Source organism: Myxocyprinus asiaticus, chromosome 6, assembly GCF_019703515.2.
Source record: "Myxocyprinus asiaticus isolate MX2 ecotype Aquarium Trade chromosome 6, UBuf_Myxa_2, whole genome shotgun sequence".
Classification (NCBI taxonomy): Eukaryota; Metazoa; Chordata; class Actinopteri; order Cypriniformes; family Catostomidae; genus Myxocyprinus; species Myxocyprinus asiaticus.
The window spans coordinates 1,905,355-1,925,980 of NC_059349.1; the positions used below are offsets into that span (position 1 = coordinate 1,905,355).

At 38.7% G+C, this 20,626-nt stretch overlaps 1 protein-coding gene across 2 annotated transcripts in view; it reads left to right on the top strand.

Moving 5' to 3' along the window:
* LOC127442983 (DNA-directed RNA polymerase II subunit RPB4) overlaps positions 1 to 20,626 on the top strand; it is a 31,043-nt gene that overhangs the window by 1,516 nt on the left and 8,901 nt on the right. For both annotated transcript variants that reach the window (XM_051701456.1, XM_051701457.1), the window contains exons 2-3: positions 18,494 to 18,674; positions 19,231 to 19,326. In XM_051701456.1, coding sequence (XP_051557416.1) covers positions 18,494 to 18,674; positions 19,231 to 19,326 — 277 coding nt within the window. The remainder of the gene's footprint in view (positions 1 to 18,493; positions 18,675 to 19,230; positions 19,327 to 20,626) is intronic.

Below are 20,626 nucleotides of genomic sequence, written 5' to 3' on the forward strand. Positions count from 1 at the left end.
GAAAATGTAAAAATGGTTGTCACTGACATTTTGTCTGGGGTATCGCCTGGATTGAGAGACTTTCTTCAAATGTCCATTGATGTTGCACACCGACTCGGTCCGAGGGGAGGAGGCATTTATCCACAGCAGATTATTGTGCAATTTTTGTCACGCACTCATCACGATCACATCTGGGTTGATGCGAAAACCTCTGAAGTCCTTAAACAGAAAGTGATTAAAATATCTGAAGATTTGACGCAACGCCCAAGGGATGCATGGAACAAACTGTGGCCGCTGGTAAGTCAAGCCAGGAGAAAAGGGAAACGGGCTGGGTTTAAGGGCTCATCTGCCTTTATTGATGGAAAGAAGCTTACTGTGGACAACGTGTGATCATCCATTCATTCCAATATCTGCTCTCTTTCAAATCTTGGACTGAAAGATTGGTCATTTAACTGACTGTTAACTTAGTTAAAATGAGTTTGCTAACCTTTTTTTCTCCAAGATGGCCTAATTTGTTTACTTTGTTGTTTGAAAGGACATGTTACAGTGCTGTCTGACTTTCTTCATAGATGAAGCAAGGGTTTCTATACCTTAAATTGCCCTGTGATGTTTGTTAAAAATGGAAGGTAAATGGTTAAGTTTTGCTCTTCATTTTCTATTTGATACAGTTTATTTTCCTGCCTTTTAGGTAGGTTGGATATTGTTCTTTTTTGTTCTTTTATGTCATTTAATTTTTCATGTTATTCTCTTAATGTTCGTGGGATTCGTGATCTGACTAAGCGTAAAGCTCTATATCTATTTTGTAGTTCTAAAAAAAGAGATGTTTGTTTTTTACAAGGGACTCATTATAGTGTCAAGGAGGAATCATTCTGGTCCTCACAATGGGGAGGTAAAATCTTATTTTCACATGGCTCTACTTATTCAAATCAAATCAAATCAAATCACTTTATTGTCACACAGCCATATACACAAGTGCAATGGTGTGTGAAATTCTTGGGTGCAGTTCCAATCAACATAGCAGTCGTGACAGTGATGAGACATATACCAATTTACAATAACATCAAATTAACACAACACAATTTAAACATCTGTTATACACATAATTACACTCAATATACAAATAATAACATACACTGTACAGTATACAATACGCTGTTTTTGTTTTTTTGTTTTTTACTATATAGATACACATTATTCAATAAAAATTAAAATATATATATATAATAAAAAAGTGTGTGTGTGTATATATATATATATATATATAGAATGTACAGTATTGTACTGTATTGACATTCAGGCTGTCGGTTGATAGTCAGTTGTTAAGAGAGACATAATATAATAATAATATAATTTATGACAGTCCGGTGTGAGATATAAGAGTAAGAGTAATAAAGTGCAGTGCTGATGTATATTGATCATGAGAGATCAAGAGTTCAGAAGTCTGATTGCTTGGGGGAAGAAGCTATCATGGAGTCGGCTGGTGCGGGTCCTGATGCTGCGATACCGCCTACCTGATGGTAGCAGTGAGAACAGCCCATGGCTCGGGTGGCTGGAGTCTCTGATGATCCTCCGAGCTTTTTTCACACACCGCCTTGTATATATTTCCTGGAGGGAGGGAAGCTCACCTCCGATGATGCGTTTGGCAGTTCGCACCACCCTTTGCAGTGCTTTGCGGTTGTGGGCGGTGCTATTGCCGTACCAGGCGGAGATACAGCCAGTCAGGATGCTCTCTACAGTGCAGGTGTAGAACCGTGTGAGGATGTGGCGGTTCATTCCAAATTTCCTCAGCCGTCTCAGGAAGAAGAGGCGCTGATGAGCCTTCTTCACAACGACTTCAGTGTGGACGGACCATGTGAGTTCCTCAGTGATGTGGACACCCAGGAACTTGAAGCTGCTGACTCTCTCCACTGGTGCTCCATTGATGGTGATGGGACTGTGTTCTCTGTCTTTTCTTCTGAAGTCCACCACAAGCTCCTTTGTCTTACTGACGTTGAGGGAGAGGTTGTGCTCCTGACACCAGTGTGTCAGAGTGTGCACCTCCTCTCTGTAGGCTGTTTCAACATTGTCAGTGATCAGACCTACCACCGTCGTGTCATCAGCAAACTTAATGATGGCATTGGAGCTATGTGTTGCCACACAGTCATGTGTGTACAAGGAATATAGTAGTGGGCTGAGAACACAGCCCTGTGGGGCTCCAGTGTTGAGGATCAATGATGAGGAGATGTTGCTACCTATTCTAACCACCTGGCGTCTGCTTGACAGGAAGTCCAGGATCCAGCTACACAGTGAGCTGTTTAAGCCCAGAGCCCGGAGTTTCTCATCTAGTTTGGAGGGCACTATGGTGTTGAATGCTGAGCTGTAGTCTACAAACAGCATTCTCACATAAGTGTTCTTTTTTTCCAGGTGGGAGAGAGCAGTGTGTATTGTAGATGCAATGGCATCATCAGTGGAGCGGTTGTTGCGGTAAGCAAACTGCAGCAGGTCAAGATTGAGTGGCAAGACAGAGCAGATGTAATCTCTGATTAGTCTCTCAAAACATTTGCTGATGATGGGGGTCAGAGCAACAGGACGCCAGTCATTTAAACAAGTTATTTTTTATTGTTTTGGAACAGGCACAGTGGTGGATGTTTTAAAGCATGTGGGGACCACAGACAAAGAGAGGGAACGGTTGAAAATGTCCGTAAAAACACCAGCCAGCTGGTTCGCACACGCTCTGATGACGCGGCCCGGAATGCCGTCTGGACCCGCGGCTTTGCGGATATTCACCTGTCGGAAGGATCGGGTTACATCCGCTACAGAGACGGAGAGTGAACTAACCTCTGTAGCTTCAGCCGCGAGAGCTCTCTCCACGAGGGCGGTGTTATTTCCCTCGAAACAAGCATAAAAAGTATTTAGCTCATCCGGTAGAGAGGCAGCGGTGTTCATGGTGGAGTTTTTATTCCCTTTAAAGTCCGTGATGATGTTAATTCCCTGCCACATGCTTCTAGAGTTGGTGGTGTTAAACTGTCCTTCAATCTTGCTCTTGTACTGGCGTTTTGCTGTTTTGATAGTTTTTCGGAGGGCATAACTGGCTTGTTTATGCTCCTCCGCGTTCCCGGAATTAAAAGCAGAGGTCCGCACATTAAGTGCCGCGCGAACATCGCTATTGATCCACAGCTTCTGATTCGGATAGATTCGCACAGTTCTGGTCGGAATCACTTCCTCTACGCACGTTCTGATGAAACACATTACACTATCAGCGTAAAGCTCGATGTCGTCATCAGAGGCGGACCGGAACATCTCCCAGTCCGTGTGATCAAAACAGTCCTGTAGCGTAGAGTCTGATTGGTCCGACCAGCACTGGATCGTTCTGAGGGTGGGTGCTTCCTGTTTCAATTTCTGCCTGTAAGCGGGCAGAAGCAGACTGGAAGAGTGGTCCGATTTGCCAATTGGTGGGCGGGGGAGGGATTTGTAGCCATCCCGGAACGGAGAGTAGCAATGATCCAAAACCCGGTCCCCTCGTGTGTTGAAACGAATGTGCTGGTGATATTTTGGTGCGACTGATTTTAAACTGGCTTTATTAAAGTCCCTGGTCACAATGAACGTGGCCTCAGGGTGCGCGGTTTCCTGCTCACTTATAATCCCGTACAGTTCCTTGAGTGCCCGGTCTGTGTCGGCTTGTGGCGGGATGTACACAGCTGTGATAATGACCGCTGTGAATTCCCTCGGTAGCCAGAATGGTCGACACAGAAGCATAAGAAATTCCAGATCAGGAGAACAGAAAGACTTGATGGAATGTACGTTCCTCTGATCACACCAGGATTTGTTGATCATAAAACATACACCACCTCCTCTAGTTTTACCTGAGAGGTCTTTCGCTCTGTCCGCTCGGTGCATGGAGAACCCCGCGGGTTCAATGGCTGAGTCTGGAATCTCCGCATACATCCAAGTTTCTGTTAGGCAGTTAATGAAGCAGTCCCTCGTCTTTCGTTGGAAAGAGATCCGTGCTTTCAGCTCGCAGAGCTTGTTATCCAGAGACTGAACATTTGCCAGTAGAATAGTGGGTAGCGGGGGTCGATTTGCGCGGCGTCTTACTCTGATGAGAACGCCGGCTCTGTTTCCCCTTTTTCTCTTGCGTTTCCGCGGCTGTGCTGCCCAGACAAAGGGCTCCGATGGCGTGTTTGTAAACAGCGGGTCGGCATTGAGGAATATGAAGTCCGGTTTTCGGTGTGAGATCGCTGAACCAATGTCCAAAAGTGTTTGTCTGTCGTAGACAATAAGGCAGACAACATCCAAGACAAAAAACATAAGAATTGTAAACAAAACAAACAAAACATTGCTATGTTGTGTCGGAGCTCGCAACGCAGCAGCCGTTATGATTTTATTTAATCATAACTTAAAAGGTATTATTCTCGAATCACACTTTTCTACAGAGGATAGATAGATAATAGCAGTTGTTAATTCAGGGGACTCTATTGTTATTTTGTGTAACATTTATGGTTTTAATAACTCTAATATGAACAGTGTTCTTCTGCAAACCTTGTCTGCAAAGCTATCAGCTTTAAAACAAAAATTTCCTTCAGCTGCTTTTATAATAGGAGGGGATTTTAATGAAGCCCCTGACTTACATTTAGACAGATTTCCACCCAGACTCAATGTTAACAGCCTTAACGTAGTTATAGGTGATTTTTGTAGCAGCCTCTCTTTGAATGATGCTTATAGACATGTACATGGAAATAGTTCATCATTTACATGGTTTAAATCAGACATGTCACAAAAATCCCAGATAGATCTCTGATTTGTATCTGATATGTTAGTTTCATTTATTAGTTCCTGCTCTATTTCTTCTGCACCCCTTACTGACCATGCTTGCATTGACCTTGAAATATCTCAGGAAAAAAGTAGAGCTCCCAGACAACCAGGATATTGGAAGTTAATATCTTATTTTTGTCTCTTCTTATTTAATCTCTTTCTTACTAAATTCCATGTATTGTTCAGGTATTAGAAATAGTATTAGAAGTCATAAAACAAAAATAGATTCAGCAATCACAAAATGGGAATTGCTTAAATATGAATGTCGGAAATTTTCTATACAGTTTGGTAAACGACTTGCGAAAGCAAGGGAATCAAGATACTCTAAAATTATAAGGGAGATTAACTATATTTTGTGTCTGGCCTCTCCTAGTGATCAGGAAAAAGAGAAGCTGTACTCGTTTAAAGAGGAGGCCAAAAGTGCATTTATTAGATCAAGGGCTAAGTGGCTAGAATTTGGAGAAAAAAAACTCAGCATATTTCTTTAACTTAGAAAAGAGAAGAGGCAATTTAAAGAAGATCTCTTCTCTTTACATTTAATGATAACTTGACTTCTGATGAAAACAAAATTTCAAAGTTTGTATCTGAATTCTATTAGCGTTTGTATACTACTTCCTTTCATCTAGAGTCTTTTAACAATTTTTTTTGTAAAGCAGAACCATTCATCCCAAAAATTAGTGAAGAAAATTGTGCGGTTTGTGAGGATGAGATAACTCTGGAGGAATTGGACGTTTTAATTAAAAAAACACCTCTCAATAAGAGTCCAGGTCCTGACGGTTTGCCTTTTGAATTTTATCGCCTGTTTTGGAATGACATTAAAGAGTTAATTTTGGATGTATTTAATGAATGTTTAGATAAGGGGGAATTAGCTGATTCTATGAAACAAGGGCTAATTACTTTAATACCAAAACCTAATAAAGATATACTTTTTTTAGACAATTGGCGCTCTATATCTTAGTTAAATTCAGATTACAAACTATTAGCTGCTTTATACACTAAAAGACTAAACTTCTTCCAAACAGGTTTTATCTCGATCACACAATCTGGCTTCATGTAAGGTAGACATATTTCAAATAATATTCATCTTGTTTTAGATATTTTAGATTACTCTGAGTTAATTAATAATTATGCAATTATTTTGTTCTTAGATTTCTATAAGGCATTTGATACAGTGGAGCATGCTTTTATATTTGAAACTTTGAGATGGTTTGGTTTTGGGCCTAGGTTTGAAAACACTGTACAAATGTTATACAATAATATCACTAGTAGTGTCTCCTTGTCTAAAGGGACTTCCCCACGTTTTGTCATTGGGAGAGGCATCAGACAGGGATGTCCGATTTCTCCTTTTTTATTTTTACTGGTTGCTGAGCTTCTTAACCTTTATATAGTACACTGCTCCAAAGTTAATGGCATCCAAATAGCAGATAACTCTATTTTAATTAGTAAGCTTGCAGATGATACCTGCTTGTTTTTTAAAAGATAAATGGCAGGTCCCAATTATATTAGTTTAAAATTGTTCTCTGATGCACCTGGTCTCTTCATTAATCAGAACAAAAGTGAGATTATAACAGTTAGTAATTTGGATGTTGATAATATATGTGAAATTAAGGTGAAACAAACAGTTAGATATCTTGGCATTTTAATTAGTAAATCTCCAAATGACAGAATTGAATCTAATTTCACTAGGAAATTGCAGAAAGCAAAAAATATCTTTAGTTGTTGGTCACAAAGGAATCTGACTCTCCATGGACGTGTACTGCTGTCAAAGGCAGAGGGCATTTCGAGACTAGTGTATCCTGCACTTTCTCTTTACGTCAGTCCTGGGATGTGTTCAGCAGTTGACAGAGTTTTGTATAAGTTTATCTGGAAGAACAAAACAGAGTATGCAAAAAGAAAAACAATAATTAGGATTTATTCTGAGGGTGGGTTTAATGTTCTTGATTTTAGTACTATTAAGAACATATTTAAAATTAATTGGATAAAGCATTGTTTGGCTCAGAGTAATTCCTTATGGTTTATATCCCCAATTTGTTTTTTGAAAAATGTGGTAGACTAAAATTTCTGCTTTCTTGTGATTTTAATTGTAATAAGCTCCCTATTAAGCTAGCCATTTTTCATAAGCAAGCATTGGATGCTTGGAAAATAGCCTTCAAACACAATTTCTCCCCACACACTTGTATACTATGGAACAATCAGCACATATTGTCCAGGAACAAATCTATTTTTAAGAAAGATTGGCTTGAGAAGGGCGTCATATTTGTCTCAGACTTGCTGTCTGGTAATGGTGAACTTTATTCTTATGAGCAATTTATTTCTGTTTCGGGGCTCTCTTGTTCAGTTAAAGATTTCAAATCTATTGTGAAAGCCATTTCTACTAAATTGCTTCATCATGTAAAAACTAATTTAATGTACAATCCCTATTCCAAATTTGTGTATTGGTGGCGTGAACATGCAGAATAGTAGGTGTAATAATCTTTACATTAGAAAATGTCTCATAAGGGATGTATTTTCCCATGATTTCGTTTGATAAGATTTGGTCTGAAGTTAATACATTTTTATTACCAAATAAAGTTAAGGAAATACATTTTAAAGATTTGCATAGATACTACCCTTGCAATGTTTTTCTTTTTTTTCAGATTAACATTCTTTTATTGATTCAGTCATTAAATATACTAACCCCCCCCCCCAATCCCCCACCCGACCCCCAACATCACCCCAGTGGTCACACAACCATAGACACACAACAAAAATAAATAAATTAATAAAAAAATAAAATAAATAAAACAATCACACACATAAAACCCCTTCACCTCTCTCTCCACTGTCCCTCCCCGAGAGCCCTCCAAAAAAGACAGATATCTGCCCCACTTCTTCGCAAACAGTCCAGACTCCCCAGTCTTCTGGAGACCCCCTCCTCAAGAGCTGCCACTCTGGCCATCTCTGAACACCACTCCTGAAAAGGGGGTGCTCCAGCCGACTTCCAACTCCTCAAAGTAATCTGTCTGGCGATCATACCACTAGATAGGACCCAGTTTTTCACATGCTTATTCTCCAAATTAATGTCTGCCCCAGAGTCTGGGGCAAAATAAAATTTGAGAGGCCAAAACCTCGCACATAAAACTCTGAATCCTCATCCAAAATTCCTGCATCTTAACACATCCCCAAAAGACATGGGTTGTGTCTCCATCTTCTAATTGACATCGCCAGCAGGTGGGTGTGTCTTTAAGACCAAGCCTATGCAATCTAGAGGGGGTCCAATAGACTCTATGTAAAATCTTAAATTGCATGAGGCGAACCCTTGCGTCTCTAGATGCAGATTTGACATTTTTTTTAGAATCCCAGCCCACTGTCCCTCCTCCAATACCAAATTTAGATCTTTCTCCCATAATCTCTTAAGAGAAGTTGAAGTTCTGTCTTCCAGACTCTGAATTAGTAGGGAGTAATACACCGATGCCTCATGACCTTTTCCAAAAGCAGTAATCACCTCTCCCAGAGTGTCTGCCGCTTTAGGGGGGTGTAAACCACTCCCAAAAACAGTACAGAGCAGGTGGCGCAGCTGTAAATACTTATAGAACTCAGATCTAGGAATCCCAAAAAGTTGAACCAAATTTTGAAAGGATCTCAACACTCCATTCTCATACAGGTCACCGAGTGTAGTAACCCCCCTCCCAATCCACTCTGACCAGCAAAATAGGGGCAAGAACTTCCTGTTCTATACAGAACCAGGGAGGGGCTCTCTCAGGTGGAAGCGACCAATGAGCCAAATGTCTGAGACCGAATGCATAATAATAAAATAAAATCTTGGGTAGGCCTAGCCCACCTATGTCAATCGGCCTATGTAACTTATTGAAATGTAATTTGGGACGCTTACCTTTCCAAATGAAAATCTTTGCTATGCTGTCAAATTGCTTGAAATAAGAGAGGGGGACATCTACAGGGAGAGATTCCAGTAAGTAATTGAATTTTGGAATACAATTCATTTTAATAACCAATCATAGATAAATGGAATGAAGCCCACCTGCCCACATCACTCGAAAACCGTTTTATTAAAGGGTCAAAATTAACTCTAACTAAATCACACAAATTTGCTGGAAATAAAATACCCAAATATTTAATGCCCTGTTTGGGCCACTGGAAAGCACCTGGCTGGAAAGCCATTTCTGGGCAGTACGCTGTCAGAGCCAAAGCTTTGGATTTAGACCAATTGACTCTATATCCTGAAATGTGGAGGCAAGGCATAGATCTACTGGTGTCAGAGACAAATAATAGAATATCATCTGCGTAAAGCAAGAGTTTATGCGCCATACCTCCCGCCACCACCCCTGGAAAATCATCCTCCTTATCGCGGTTGCTAATGGTTCCAGGGCAAGACAGAACAATAATGGGGAAAGAGGGCAACCCAGCCGGGTGCCCCTATCCAAAGTAAAATAATCTGAAATTAGTCCATTTGTTTGTACCGCCGCTACTGGGTGTCTATAAAGTAACTTAATCCACCCAATAAATGTACTCCCGAACCCGTATATTTCCAAAACCTTAAAAAGATAATCCCATTCTACCATATCAAACGCCTTTTCGGCGTCAAGTGAGATGGCAGCGACCGGAGATTGTTCATTCGTTACTGACCACATGATATTGATGAGACGCCTAATGTTATCAGAAGAGCTACGGCCCCGAATAAACCCCACCTGATCTGTATGTGTAAGTGATGTCATAACTTAATCGATTAGCCAAAATTTTTGTGGCGCCAGTTCTGTAGCATAAGATCTAAAAAATTCAGCGGCAAAACCATCTGGCCCCGGAGCTTTGCCTGTTGGTAAGGCCTTAATTACCTCATCAAGTTCCTCCAAGGTTATCTCAGAATCAAGACAATTTCTTTGCTCATTTGTCAGTTTAGGAAGTTTTAATGGTTCCACAAAGTTTCTAATATCTTCATCAGTAGACGAAGACATAGAACTATAAAGATCAATATAGAATTCTTTAAAAGCATTATTAATATCAATGGCTGAGGTAAATATTTCACCACCAGCAGATTTCACTGAGGGAATAGTAGAAAAAGACTCTCTCTGTTTATATATCTAGCCAAAAGCTTCCCTGCTTTGTCCCCTGTCTCAAAGTATGACTGTCTTGCCCTGAATAACCAAAACTCCACTTTCCGTGACAAAATAGCTTTATATCTGTATTTCAATCTAGTCAGTTCTCTGAGGCCATCAGACGACATTCTGCGCTTCAGCTCTACCTCTGCACTTTTAATATTCTCTTCCAAATCCACAAGCTCTCGTGCTTTGGATTTTTTGATGAATGAGGCATACTGTATGATCCGACCCCTAAGAACTGCCTTAAGTGCCTCCCAAGCCACGCCCACAGAGGATACTGAGGATCAGTTGGTCTCCATATAAACATTGATTTCGGTCTTTAACATTTGTTGGAAATCAGGATTTTGCAAAAGGGATACATTAAATCACCAACTATATGATTTCTTTTTCTCCGTATATGGCAACATCTCCAAACTCACAAGGGCGTGATCTGAGACTAAGATGTTTCCAATTGAGCAATCAACAACAGATGAAATGAGGGACTTAGATATCAAAAATAAATCTATTCTAGAATAAATCTTATGGACTGATGAAAATGTATAGTCCCTACCAGATGGGTTCAAAAGTCGCCAAATATCTGCAAGACCAAGATTTTTACACATCTTGTGAAGTGTCACTGTTGTGCTAGGGGGTTTACACACTTTTGCTTCACTATGATCAAGGACTGAGTCCATCAAAAGATTAAAGTCTCCTCCCAATATTATATCATGAGGGGGGCCAGTGGCTTGCAACTTCCCTTCAAGATATATAAAAAAGCCCTGATCATCAGCGATAGGCGCATAAATATTAGCCAAAATCAACCTTTGCCCCTGAATTTCAGCTAAAACAATAATGACTCTTCCTAATTTATCTTTAATCTGTTTGAGAAATTTGAATTGTAGATGTTTATTAATCAGTGTAATGACTCCCCTACTCTTACTTGAACCAGCACTAAAGAAAACATGTCCACCCCATATCTTCCCAAATTTTTCAGCTTCCTGCGGGGAAAGATGTGTTTCTTGAAGAAACACAATATCATATTTCTTACGTTTAAGAAAATAAATAACCTTCCTTCTTTTTATGGGGTGCCCCAACCCGTTCACATTCCATGTGGAGAGAGACAACTTATTCATATTAACATTTGACATATTGATATAATAAAAATAAATAAATTGTGTGTCAAAAACAAGATTACACAGACCACATTCCCCATTAATGCAACAATCAAACCCTGAACTTCCCCCCGATCAAAACAAACAGAAAAAAGAAAAACGTGCGCATTAACCCCGCACACGACAGCGGCAACCGGCGTCAATCCCTTTCAACTCAAAGTGTCCATGTACGCCTACGAGAGCCCCCACGACAACTTTGCCATCGGATTGCTCAAGTCCGGTGCTTCTATACAAATTTTGTTAGGCAAAATTACATAACAGAAAATACTTTGTAAAACAGACCCCAGCCAACAGGCAGAATAACAGAAAAAACATGTAGACTCATTCACAGAACCGTCTCGAAGGTGTGTTCCTCCACAAAATAAACTCCAACTGATATAAAGCCGTTCAGTTTCCTCAGACAGACAAGCAACTGTTCAGTGAGCCAGCTGTACAGCGGATGACATAATCATTCCAATGTCCCGTAAAAATACTCAACAAAACAGACTCCAGCCAGCAAGAGGAATAAGCACAAAGGATATTCAACAGAAAAAGCTCCAGCCGCTAGGCGGAGCCAGCACGAAAAACAAAACTGGCATCCCGGTTCCTCGGATGATCAAGATCCAAACTAACTAACTATATATATATATATATATATATATATATATATATATATATATATATATATATATACACCCACCATAACTTACTCAGCCCGTCAACTTTATAAAAGACATCCTTTATGTGAGCATGTAGATATTTTGTGGTCATCCAAAGTGTCCATTCTCGATCTGGCTGGAAACTTCAGTGTAAAAAAGATCTTCCGTCAATGCAAAAGTTTCTTGGAGTCATGCCACAAAACAAACTCCAGCCACTAGGCGGAGCCAGCGCAAAAATAAACAAAAATGGCACCCAGCTTCCTCAGATAATAGAGTACCTTATCCGTGAGTCAGTCCACTAATATAAGAAACATCAAATGGCTTGCTTACTTCAGTGTATTTATGAAAGAGAGTGCCTGTTTTGGACATGTAAATACTTTGCGACCATTCTTCGTTCTATTCTCAGTTTGGCCGGGAACATCATTGCAAAAGTGATCTTCTGCTGGTGTAAGAGTTTCTTACATTCCTTGAACCGATCGTGTTTCTCTCTTGTCGAATTCGCAAAGTCCGGGAACAAGAAAATATTATGGTTTTTCCAAGAAAGCTTTCCTTTGCTCCTTGCCTGGCACAACGCCAGATCTTTATCAGATGATCTCAGAAATTTGGCCAAAATTGATCGGGGCCTGTCTCCCTCAGCAGATCTGCGAGCAGGGACTCTGTGAGCTTGCTCGATTTCCAGCTTGTGGCCTGTTATGTCGAGCAGACTCGGGAAGAGCTGGTCCAGAAATTTCACCATATCTCTGCCCTCTTCATGCTCAGGAATTCCAACAATTCATATGTTATTCCTTCGGCTCATATTTTCAAAATATTCCAGTTTTTCCGAAATTAATTCCAAATCTGTTTTGGACGCGGGCGGATTAGCGGATAATTCCCTTTCCGATGACTCAAGATAATCGATTCGTTTTTCAACTTCTGTCACTCTTGTAAACAACTCAGACAGTTGATGCTGAATTTCATCTACCAACGTGCCGTCCAAATCGAGTCCCCGTCTCGCAGTCCCATCAGAGGCCTCAGCTTGAACACGTAAGTGTCTTTTAATGTCTCCAGAGTCTGAGGATTTTGACTTCTTTGCCATGTTTACCTCAAAGAGCAAGTATGTAATTGGGTGTATCGAATCTCACCAGATTATAACATGAAAATAATTAAAAAACTATCAAAGTTCGCAGAGCTAGTGTCTCACACGTCTGCTTCTCGCATGGCGTCCCCGGAAACCCCTGCAATGTTTTTCTTAATAAATTTAAGGAAGATATTTCACCACTATGTTCTTTTTGTAAAATTGAGCCTGAAACTCTACACTTATTTTGTGCATGTAAATATTCTAAGGATCTTTGGACACAGATTTCTTTATTAATATTTGATGTACTTCATAAAATAATTGTGATAGATTACATGATTTTGTTCTTGGACTGTAACACTGGTTCTTCCATAGTTGACCATACCATAAAACTATTAACTCTACTTGGGAAATTTCATTTACATAAAGCAAAAGTAACAGAGATAAAACCATGCTTCAAATTATTCTGTATAGACCTTAAAGTGTTATATGAGTCTATGACTACTTTAACAAGCAAGAAAGCTATAAAAACATCTCTTCTAATAAAAAATATAATATAATTTAAGCTAATTTGTATAAAAAAAAGAAGGAAAATATATATAATTCTTTTTTGTAAGAATATGTATAGTTGTATGTATTGTACTATATCCCCTGTGTATGTCTGGTTATAACTATTGTTTTGTTTATTATGTCACTGTTGCATTAAGCAATAAAAAAAAAAACTAACAATGAAGATGGCGATTGCTGGTCGTAGTAGTGATGCAGTAAATCTACACTTTGCTGGAGAAGTGTCAGTAAACTTACTTTTTTTGTCTCATGCGATGTTTTGAAGTACTCGCGCGCATGCCTATAGACTGAACACGTAATACGCGTGCGCATCACAAATTCACGTTTTTGTATGTTTACACGGAGACGATAACGGCATTGTTTTCAAAAATGTGTATGGCAAGCCAAAAGGCTCACAATACGCTATAGACTAATCACATTTTCATCCAAAACGCCATATTTAATGGCGTTTTAAACTACCTTGGCACCGTAAAATACGCAGTAGTGATTGCAAACAGCGTTAAAAACACCGTATTTCACGGCGTTTCCTGTGTGTGAAAAGCGCCGCTTTAAACGGCGTTTGGATTGCCACACGACGCCGTTTAAAATGACGTTTTGGTTGCACAAATATGGCCGTTATTTGCAGCGTTTTCGTTATAGTATATTGAGTCCCGCCCACTGATTTCCACTGCCATAAGTTTGAACTGTTCTCATCCAATCTACAATGAACTGAGTCAGACCAGACAAGTTTATCGCTGCCAAACAAACGTGCCTGTGTGAAGTAACTTTTGATATAGCCTATTCACTTCAACTAACATGAAAAATATTGTTAGTCTGCTTTCCAAATGAAATGCTTGCACCTCTTTGTCAGGGACGATTCTTGGATTTCAGTCGTAGAAAGTTCAGCCCCCAATGAGGGTATATGATGAAAATATTTAATATCCATTGCAGTATTCCACTAAAATGCATAGATGGGTAATCATTTGTGAGCAGATGTGATTTTATGATTTCACTTTATAGACATGCAGTCTAAGAGTAGAACGACTGTGGCTCAGAGGTTAAGTCCTATGCCTTCAGTGTGAGAGAGTGCATGTTTGAATCTTGCTTGACTTTTTTTTAAATTATTATTATTAATAAATTACAGTGTTTGTCAGTTGATGTATATCGATAAGCATTCCATATTTGGTTGCATTTTATTTTGTGATTTTACTATAAAGGAGAGCGTTAGAATGAGTGATAAAGAAATGAAGCAAACTGTTTCTGTTCTGAACTTTTACTCAGAGTGAAGTATAATAATCTAGGCTAACGAATTTGTAACATGTTTTTTGAACTGTAAGTTATATATATATATATAATACAGGGCCTAATTTACTGTAGTGTCTGTTTTCAACAAACGTGAAGAGAGAGATCATATAATCACAGATCTTTAAGGGAGCTTACTGAAGAGTCCATCACAGATTTTTAGGGTTGCTAAAATGAAAAACAGGGCGGCAATAAAAAAAGGGTATAGCTACGCCTATGAGCGCTATGATACCCTATTGAAATTAGATATACATGCCAATAGAGGGCGCCAAAATGCTCGTTATTGTAATTTAACATTTTCACTGTATAACATTTATTATTACAGATAGGCTACTTATTGTTTTCAAACTTTCATTGTAATTCATATTACAGAAATGTATTGAATATAACAATTGTCGATAATTGTCTACCTTTTTTTCGTATTTAGACCAAATGCATAATGGGCACTCATTTTTCTCAACTATCACAAACTTTTCTTAATTTAACATGAGTAGGCCATAGGAAGAAATAGAAATGTAAAAACCTTCAGAAAATAATCTGAAATGGTTTTCTTTTGTTTATGCTCACTGCGGTACACACATGTGACACAAAACAGGAGAATGAGTCACTTTATCAATTCAAACTGACTGAAAACATCATTATTATACTGCAGGCACTGTCAACTCACCACAGGTGAGTTCATTTCCAAAGTAAATGAGAATCACTTGCTTAAAATCCAATTATTTTTAACTACTTCTAAAAGGTGCCAATTTAGTAAATGTAGACGTTGTGGTTTGTTCAACTATACACAGAAGACACACATACCAAAATATGTTTATTTTCAACAGTTTTCTGGAAGAAACTGTGTATTATATGGAAAAAAAGTGCAAGTGTGTGGCAATACTTTTGTCCACGATTGTAGATAATATCGACAATTAGCCTATGCATCTTGTAAGAACCTGACATTTTCTTGATTTTAAAATATCTCGGTGGATCCTGCTCTTTTTGCTTAAAACTACTCAGACTATATATACATACATACATACATACATACATACATACATACAGAGAGAGAGAGAGAAACATGAGGAATTGTTTTTTTTATTCATTTACTTTAAATGCATTTGTCGCCTAAAAGCAACATCTTGCAACAAAGAAATACATTTGCAATCATTATCTCTCACGTAGCCTATGCCATGCACGCCGACACTATAGAGTGTTCATTATTAAAGTATTACCTGTTTTCGGTAGACAAAACATTTTTATTCACTTTTCATCCTGCGTATATTTTTTGATTGCAACATTTTATCATTTATTTAGTTATTTCATATGTTTGTTTTATTTAGTCCTCTACATTTATTTCAAGATGTATTTCATGTCGTATTTCATGAGGTATTTCATTTTAAGCTGTATCTCGTGGCATTTCACATGTTTTTCATGTGATATGAATAAATACATTCAACTAATTTATTTATTTAACAGGGTATGTACAGAGTCTTGAAAGTTTGAGAAATGCTTGATTTTAATCATTGTGCTTGAATTTTTAAAGTGCTTCTTGAACATGCTTTATTTATTTTGAACGTCCAGTTAACACTTATAATTTATAATTTAGTTAATAATTATGAAAGAACAAATTATTTTACATTTCATATGTCAGTGATCCAGTTCTTATTTGTGGTTCGGTTTGGGGGGATTGTATTTGTTCAATTGATCATAGTAGAAATATTGGGGGGGGGGGGTGTTGTAATAGGTTATAATTGCTAGTTTTATTTGGGGGTGGTTATATTATAATTCAACCACAAAATTATACACACACAGACACACACACTTTTACTCCCTCCCCATAGTATTTTTACCTAATATTTTGGGTCAAGATACCCCCGGGTGCCTTTTGCCCCATTTTGAGGGGGCCATCTTACCCCAAGTGTACAACTCTAACTCATATATATATATATATATATATAATGATATTTTTTTTCCTCAAATCTAAGTTAATTATTCTGCCCTTAATTCTCCAATGAATAAATATACATATATGTTTTGCTATTTGAAAATGGTGAACTGTGTGTTTATATTACATTAAATGTTAAAAGTGAGATACTTTTAATATTCAATAAGAGGTGCAAGCATTTCATTTGGAAAGCAGACTAACAATATTTTTCATGTTAGTAGAAGTGATTAGGCTATATCAATGTTACTTCACACAGGCACATTTGTTTGGCAGCGATGAACTTGTTTGGTCTGACTCAGTTCATTGTTGATTGGGTGAGAACAGTTCAAACTTACTGGCTGTGGAAATCAGAGGGCGGGACTCATTATACTATAAGGAAAACGCAGCAAATAACGTGCATATTTGTGCAACCAAACGGCGTTTTAAACGGCGTCGTTTGACAATTCAAACAGCGTTTACTATTTACTTTGCAATCACTACGGCGTATTTTACGGCGCCAAGGTCGTTTAAAAAGCCGTTAAATACGGCGTTTTGGATGAAAACGCGATTAGTCTATAGCGTATTGTGAGCCTTTTGGCTTGCCATAAACGTGCACTTTGAAACCCGTTTTCAAAAGTTTGCGTTTTCAGGCCAAAACACTATTGTCGTGTAAACGAACAGCCAAAACGCATGAACAGTTTTCCATTTTTAGTTGAAAACTTTGTCGTGTAAAAGGCTCCTTAAACAATACTTTTAATGTCATGATTTTAGAATTTTTTTTTTTTTTTTTTTTTTTTACCTTTATTTTCTGAAGTTTTGTGGCCCTCCATCACTGCCTCAGATTTGATGATACTTGTTGACCCCTCTCCAAACATAGCGCTTATGGTTGTGACCATAAAGCTCTATTATGGTCTCGTCACTCCAAATTACAGCTTGCCAGAAGCTGTGAGGCGTGTCAAGGTGTTGCCGGGCGTATTGTAACCGGGCTTTTTTTGTGGCATTGGCTTATTTCTGGCAACTCGACCATGCAGCTCATTTTTGTTCAAGTATTGTTGTATTGTGCTCCTTGAAACAACCACACCGTCTTTTTCCAGAGCAGCCTGTGGGTTTTTCTTTGTATCCCGAACAATTCTTCTGGCAGTTGTGGCTGAAATCTTTCTTGGTCTACCTGACCTTGGCTTGGTACAGTATCAAGAGATCCCCAAATTTTCCACTTCTTAATAAGTGATTGAACAGTACTGACTGGCATTTTCAAGGCTTTGGATATCTTTTTATATCCTTTTCCATCTTTATAAAGTTCCATTACCTTGTTACACAGGTCTTTTGACAGTTCTTTTCTGCTCCTCATGGCTCAGTATCTAGCCTGCTCAGTGCATCCATGTGAGAGCTAACAAACTCATTGACTATTTATACACTGACACTAATTGCAATTTAAAAAGCCACAGGTGTGGGAAATTAACTTTAATTGCCATTTAAACTTGTGTGTGTCACCTTGTGTGTCTGTAACAAGGCCAAACATTCAAGGGTATGTAAACTTTTGATCAGGGCCATTTGGGTGATTTTTGTTATCATTATGATTTAAAAAGGAGCCAAACAACTATGTGATAATAAATGGCTTCATATGATTACTATCCTTAAATAAAAGACAGTTTTTTTGCATGATCAGTCATATTTTCAAAATCAATGCCAAAATTTCACAATTTCTGCCAGGGTATGCAAACTTTTGGGCACAACTGTATTATATACAACACCCTAAAAAAGTGTGATATTTTGTCATAACTTTATCATACATGTGTCAAAATGTTATATATTTTTAAAATAAATTATTAGTATTTTTGAAAAATGTGTTTAAAATGATGTACACTCACATGACAAAGACTGTAGTCATGTCAGTCTGAGAATTTTTTTTAATAGTTTATTTTTTTTATCTGCTTATTTCTCAGTTTCATTGTTTTTATTTGCTAGAGTTTGAGAATGTATTTATTGGTCAGAGTTTAAATTTTATGGATTTTGTGTCTTTTTTTACTCAGAGTTTGAGAATGCAGAGACGCTGTTGAACTCGGAGGTTCACATGTTGCTGGAGCATCGTAAGCAGCAAAATGAGAGTGCAGAGGACGAGCAGGAGCTGTCCGAGGTCTTCATGAAGACCCTCAACTACACTGCCAGATTCAGCCGCTTCAAGAACAGAGAGACCATCGCCAGCGTGCGCAGGTAACTAGCACCTTAACCTGTTCACATGTCATCCAAATTCATTTACAGTAAACCAACTTCAGGCACGGACAGCATACAGCAGCACTTGTGTTATCCATTCAGCAATAAATTTGCTGGTGCGAAGGTGATTCGTTTTCAGAGAGTAGTAATGTATCAACCAAAATAACTAATCTAACCTGGGATAACCTGATTGTGTGTATTCTGAGCTTTATCATCAAGCACACATTGGTGGTTCATCTTGCTGGGTTTAAACCTACAACTTCTAAATTCCAGCCCAGATCTTTAACCAGTGAGCTACACAAAAAATAAGTTTCTTAAAGGCACTGAACTATACACTTCAGCATGTTGTTATAAATCATACTGGATCAGAACAACTGCATTCTGAGCTAATTCTGTCTGTAAGAAAAAATGGGGCATGCGTTGAATATTTTCTGTATTCTCTAAATGTTAATGTAAAAATTAGTGGTTGACCCCTGAGATTTTGAATAATTTAGACTCAAAATATAATACTGAGAATTATCTTGACCTTGTTCATAACTACGACTGTGTTTGACAGCTTACTTCTGCAGAAGAAACTTCACAAGTTTGAGTTGGCAAGTTTAGCCAACCTATGTCCTGAAGCTGCAGAGGAGGCTAAAGCCCTCACCCCCAGGTCAGTTTTCAAACATCATCCATCACATTTGCTCAAATCATTAGTGAACTTGTTTCAAGTGTGTGAAGATCGGGGCGTGGGTAGTTCAGCGAGTATTGATGCTTCTTTTATATTTCTTAAGGAACTCTTATTTTAACACACACAGAAAGCCATGTTGAAAGTTTATATCTTCTCCCAGCTCTGAAACTTGTATCTGGTCGCACCCTGAGCATGTATAAATACTCGGCCTGTCACAACTCTCAGCTGTGATAGGCAGTAATTCTGAAGCTGTTAGTTTAACTCTATTTCTCAGCTATAGCATAGTAGTAATCCGAGTGATCATGGAGTGATAGACTGATAGATTCCAGATGACTTCAAAGAAATTTGCACACTGACTGACAACAGTTTGTCAACGTCAGCTCAGCCTAATAGCACACACAAGATGTTTTTTGTCGCCACCTGCAGGCTTAAATCTTTAATGTCACAGGGATGAATGAAAATTCACACATTGTTTGGAATGCCATGAACACAAGCAAAGTGATACAAACAGTGTCCCTGTAATGCAGTGAAGAGATGATTCGAAAATACAGGCTCTAAATGCAGCTTTTAAATAAAGAAATGCAAAACAAACAATGGAAGTTCGAGAAAACCAAACACTACATCCATGAAGGACAAGAACCGACAAAGACAGAGAGCATATGAGGGCAATACTGTATATGAACTGGAGAAAACAAGGTTAACAAGACACAGCTGGGGAACAAGGAACTGAGACATGACAAGAAACTAAAACATGACTTCAAAATAAAAGTCCATGTGAAAACTAAATAGTTCTAAACCTACTAGTGACCTCTGTTGGCTGCAAGGTGAAAGTCCCATAAGTGTTACAGTCCCAGTGGTGATGGGGTCGGCAACCTATGGCACCTATGGAGGAGTAATCACTGGCACGCCAGCAACGGTGAGAGAGGAGTAGACTATTATATTCATATGAAATTCCACACCAGCATTCCAATCTACATCTTGATGTAATCCTTCCTCTTGATCACGCAGCGTGTTTTCATGAGTTGAGTGGGAGGCTAAACAAAAAGTTAAAATGTGACGAGACTGCAGTATGCCCAACAGACTCGTGCAGCACGTGCAAGCCATTCGCACATATAAATTAAACCTGGAAATAAGGTTTTAGGATTTTGCAGGTGCGATTCACCGAAAAGGGCTAAATAGTTGATCGGCTTGTGATGTGCGAATGGCTTGCATGCGCAGCGCGAGTCTTGTCACCCTCCCATTCAGCTGATGCAAACACGCTGCGTGATCACGAGGAAGGATT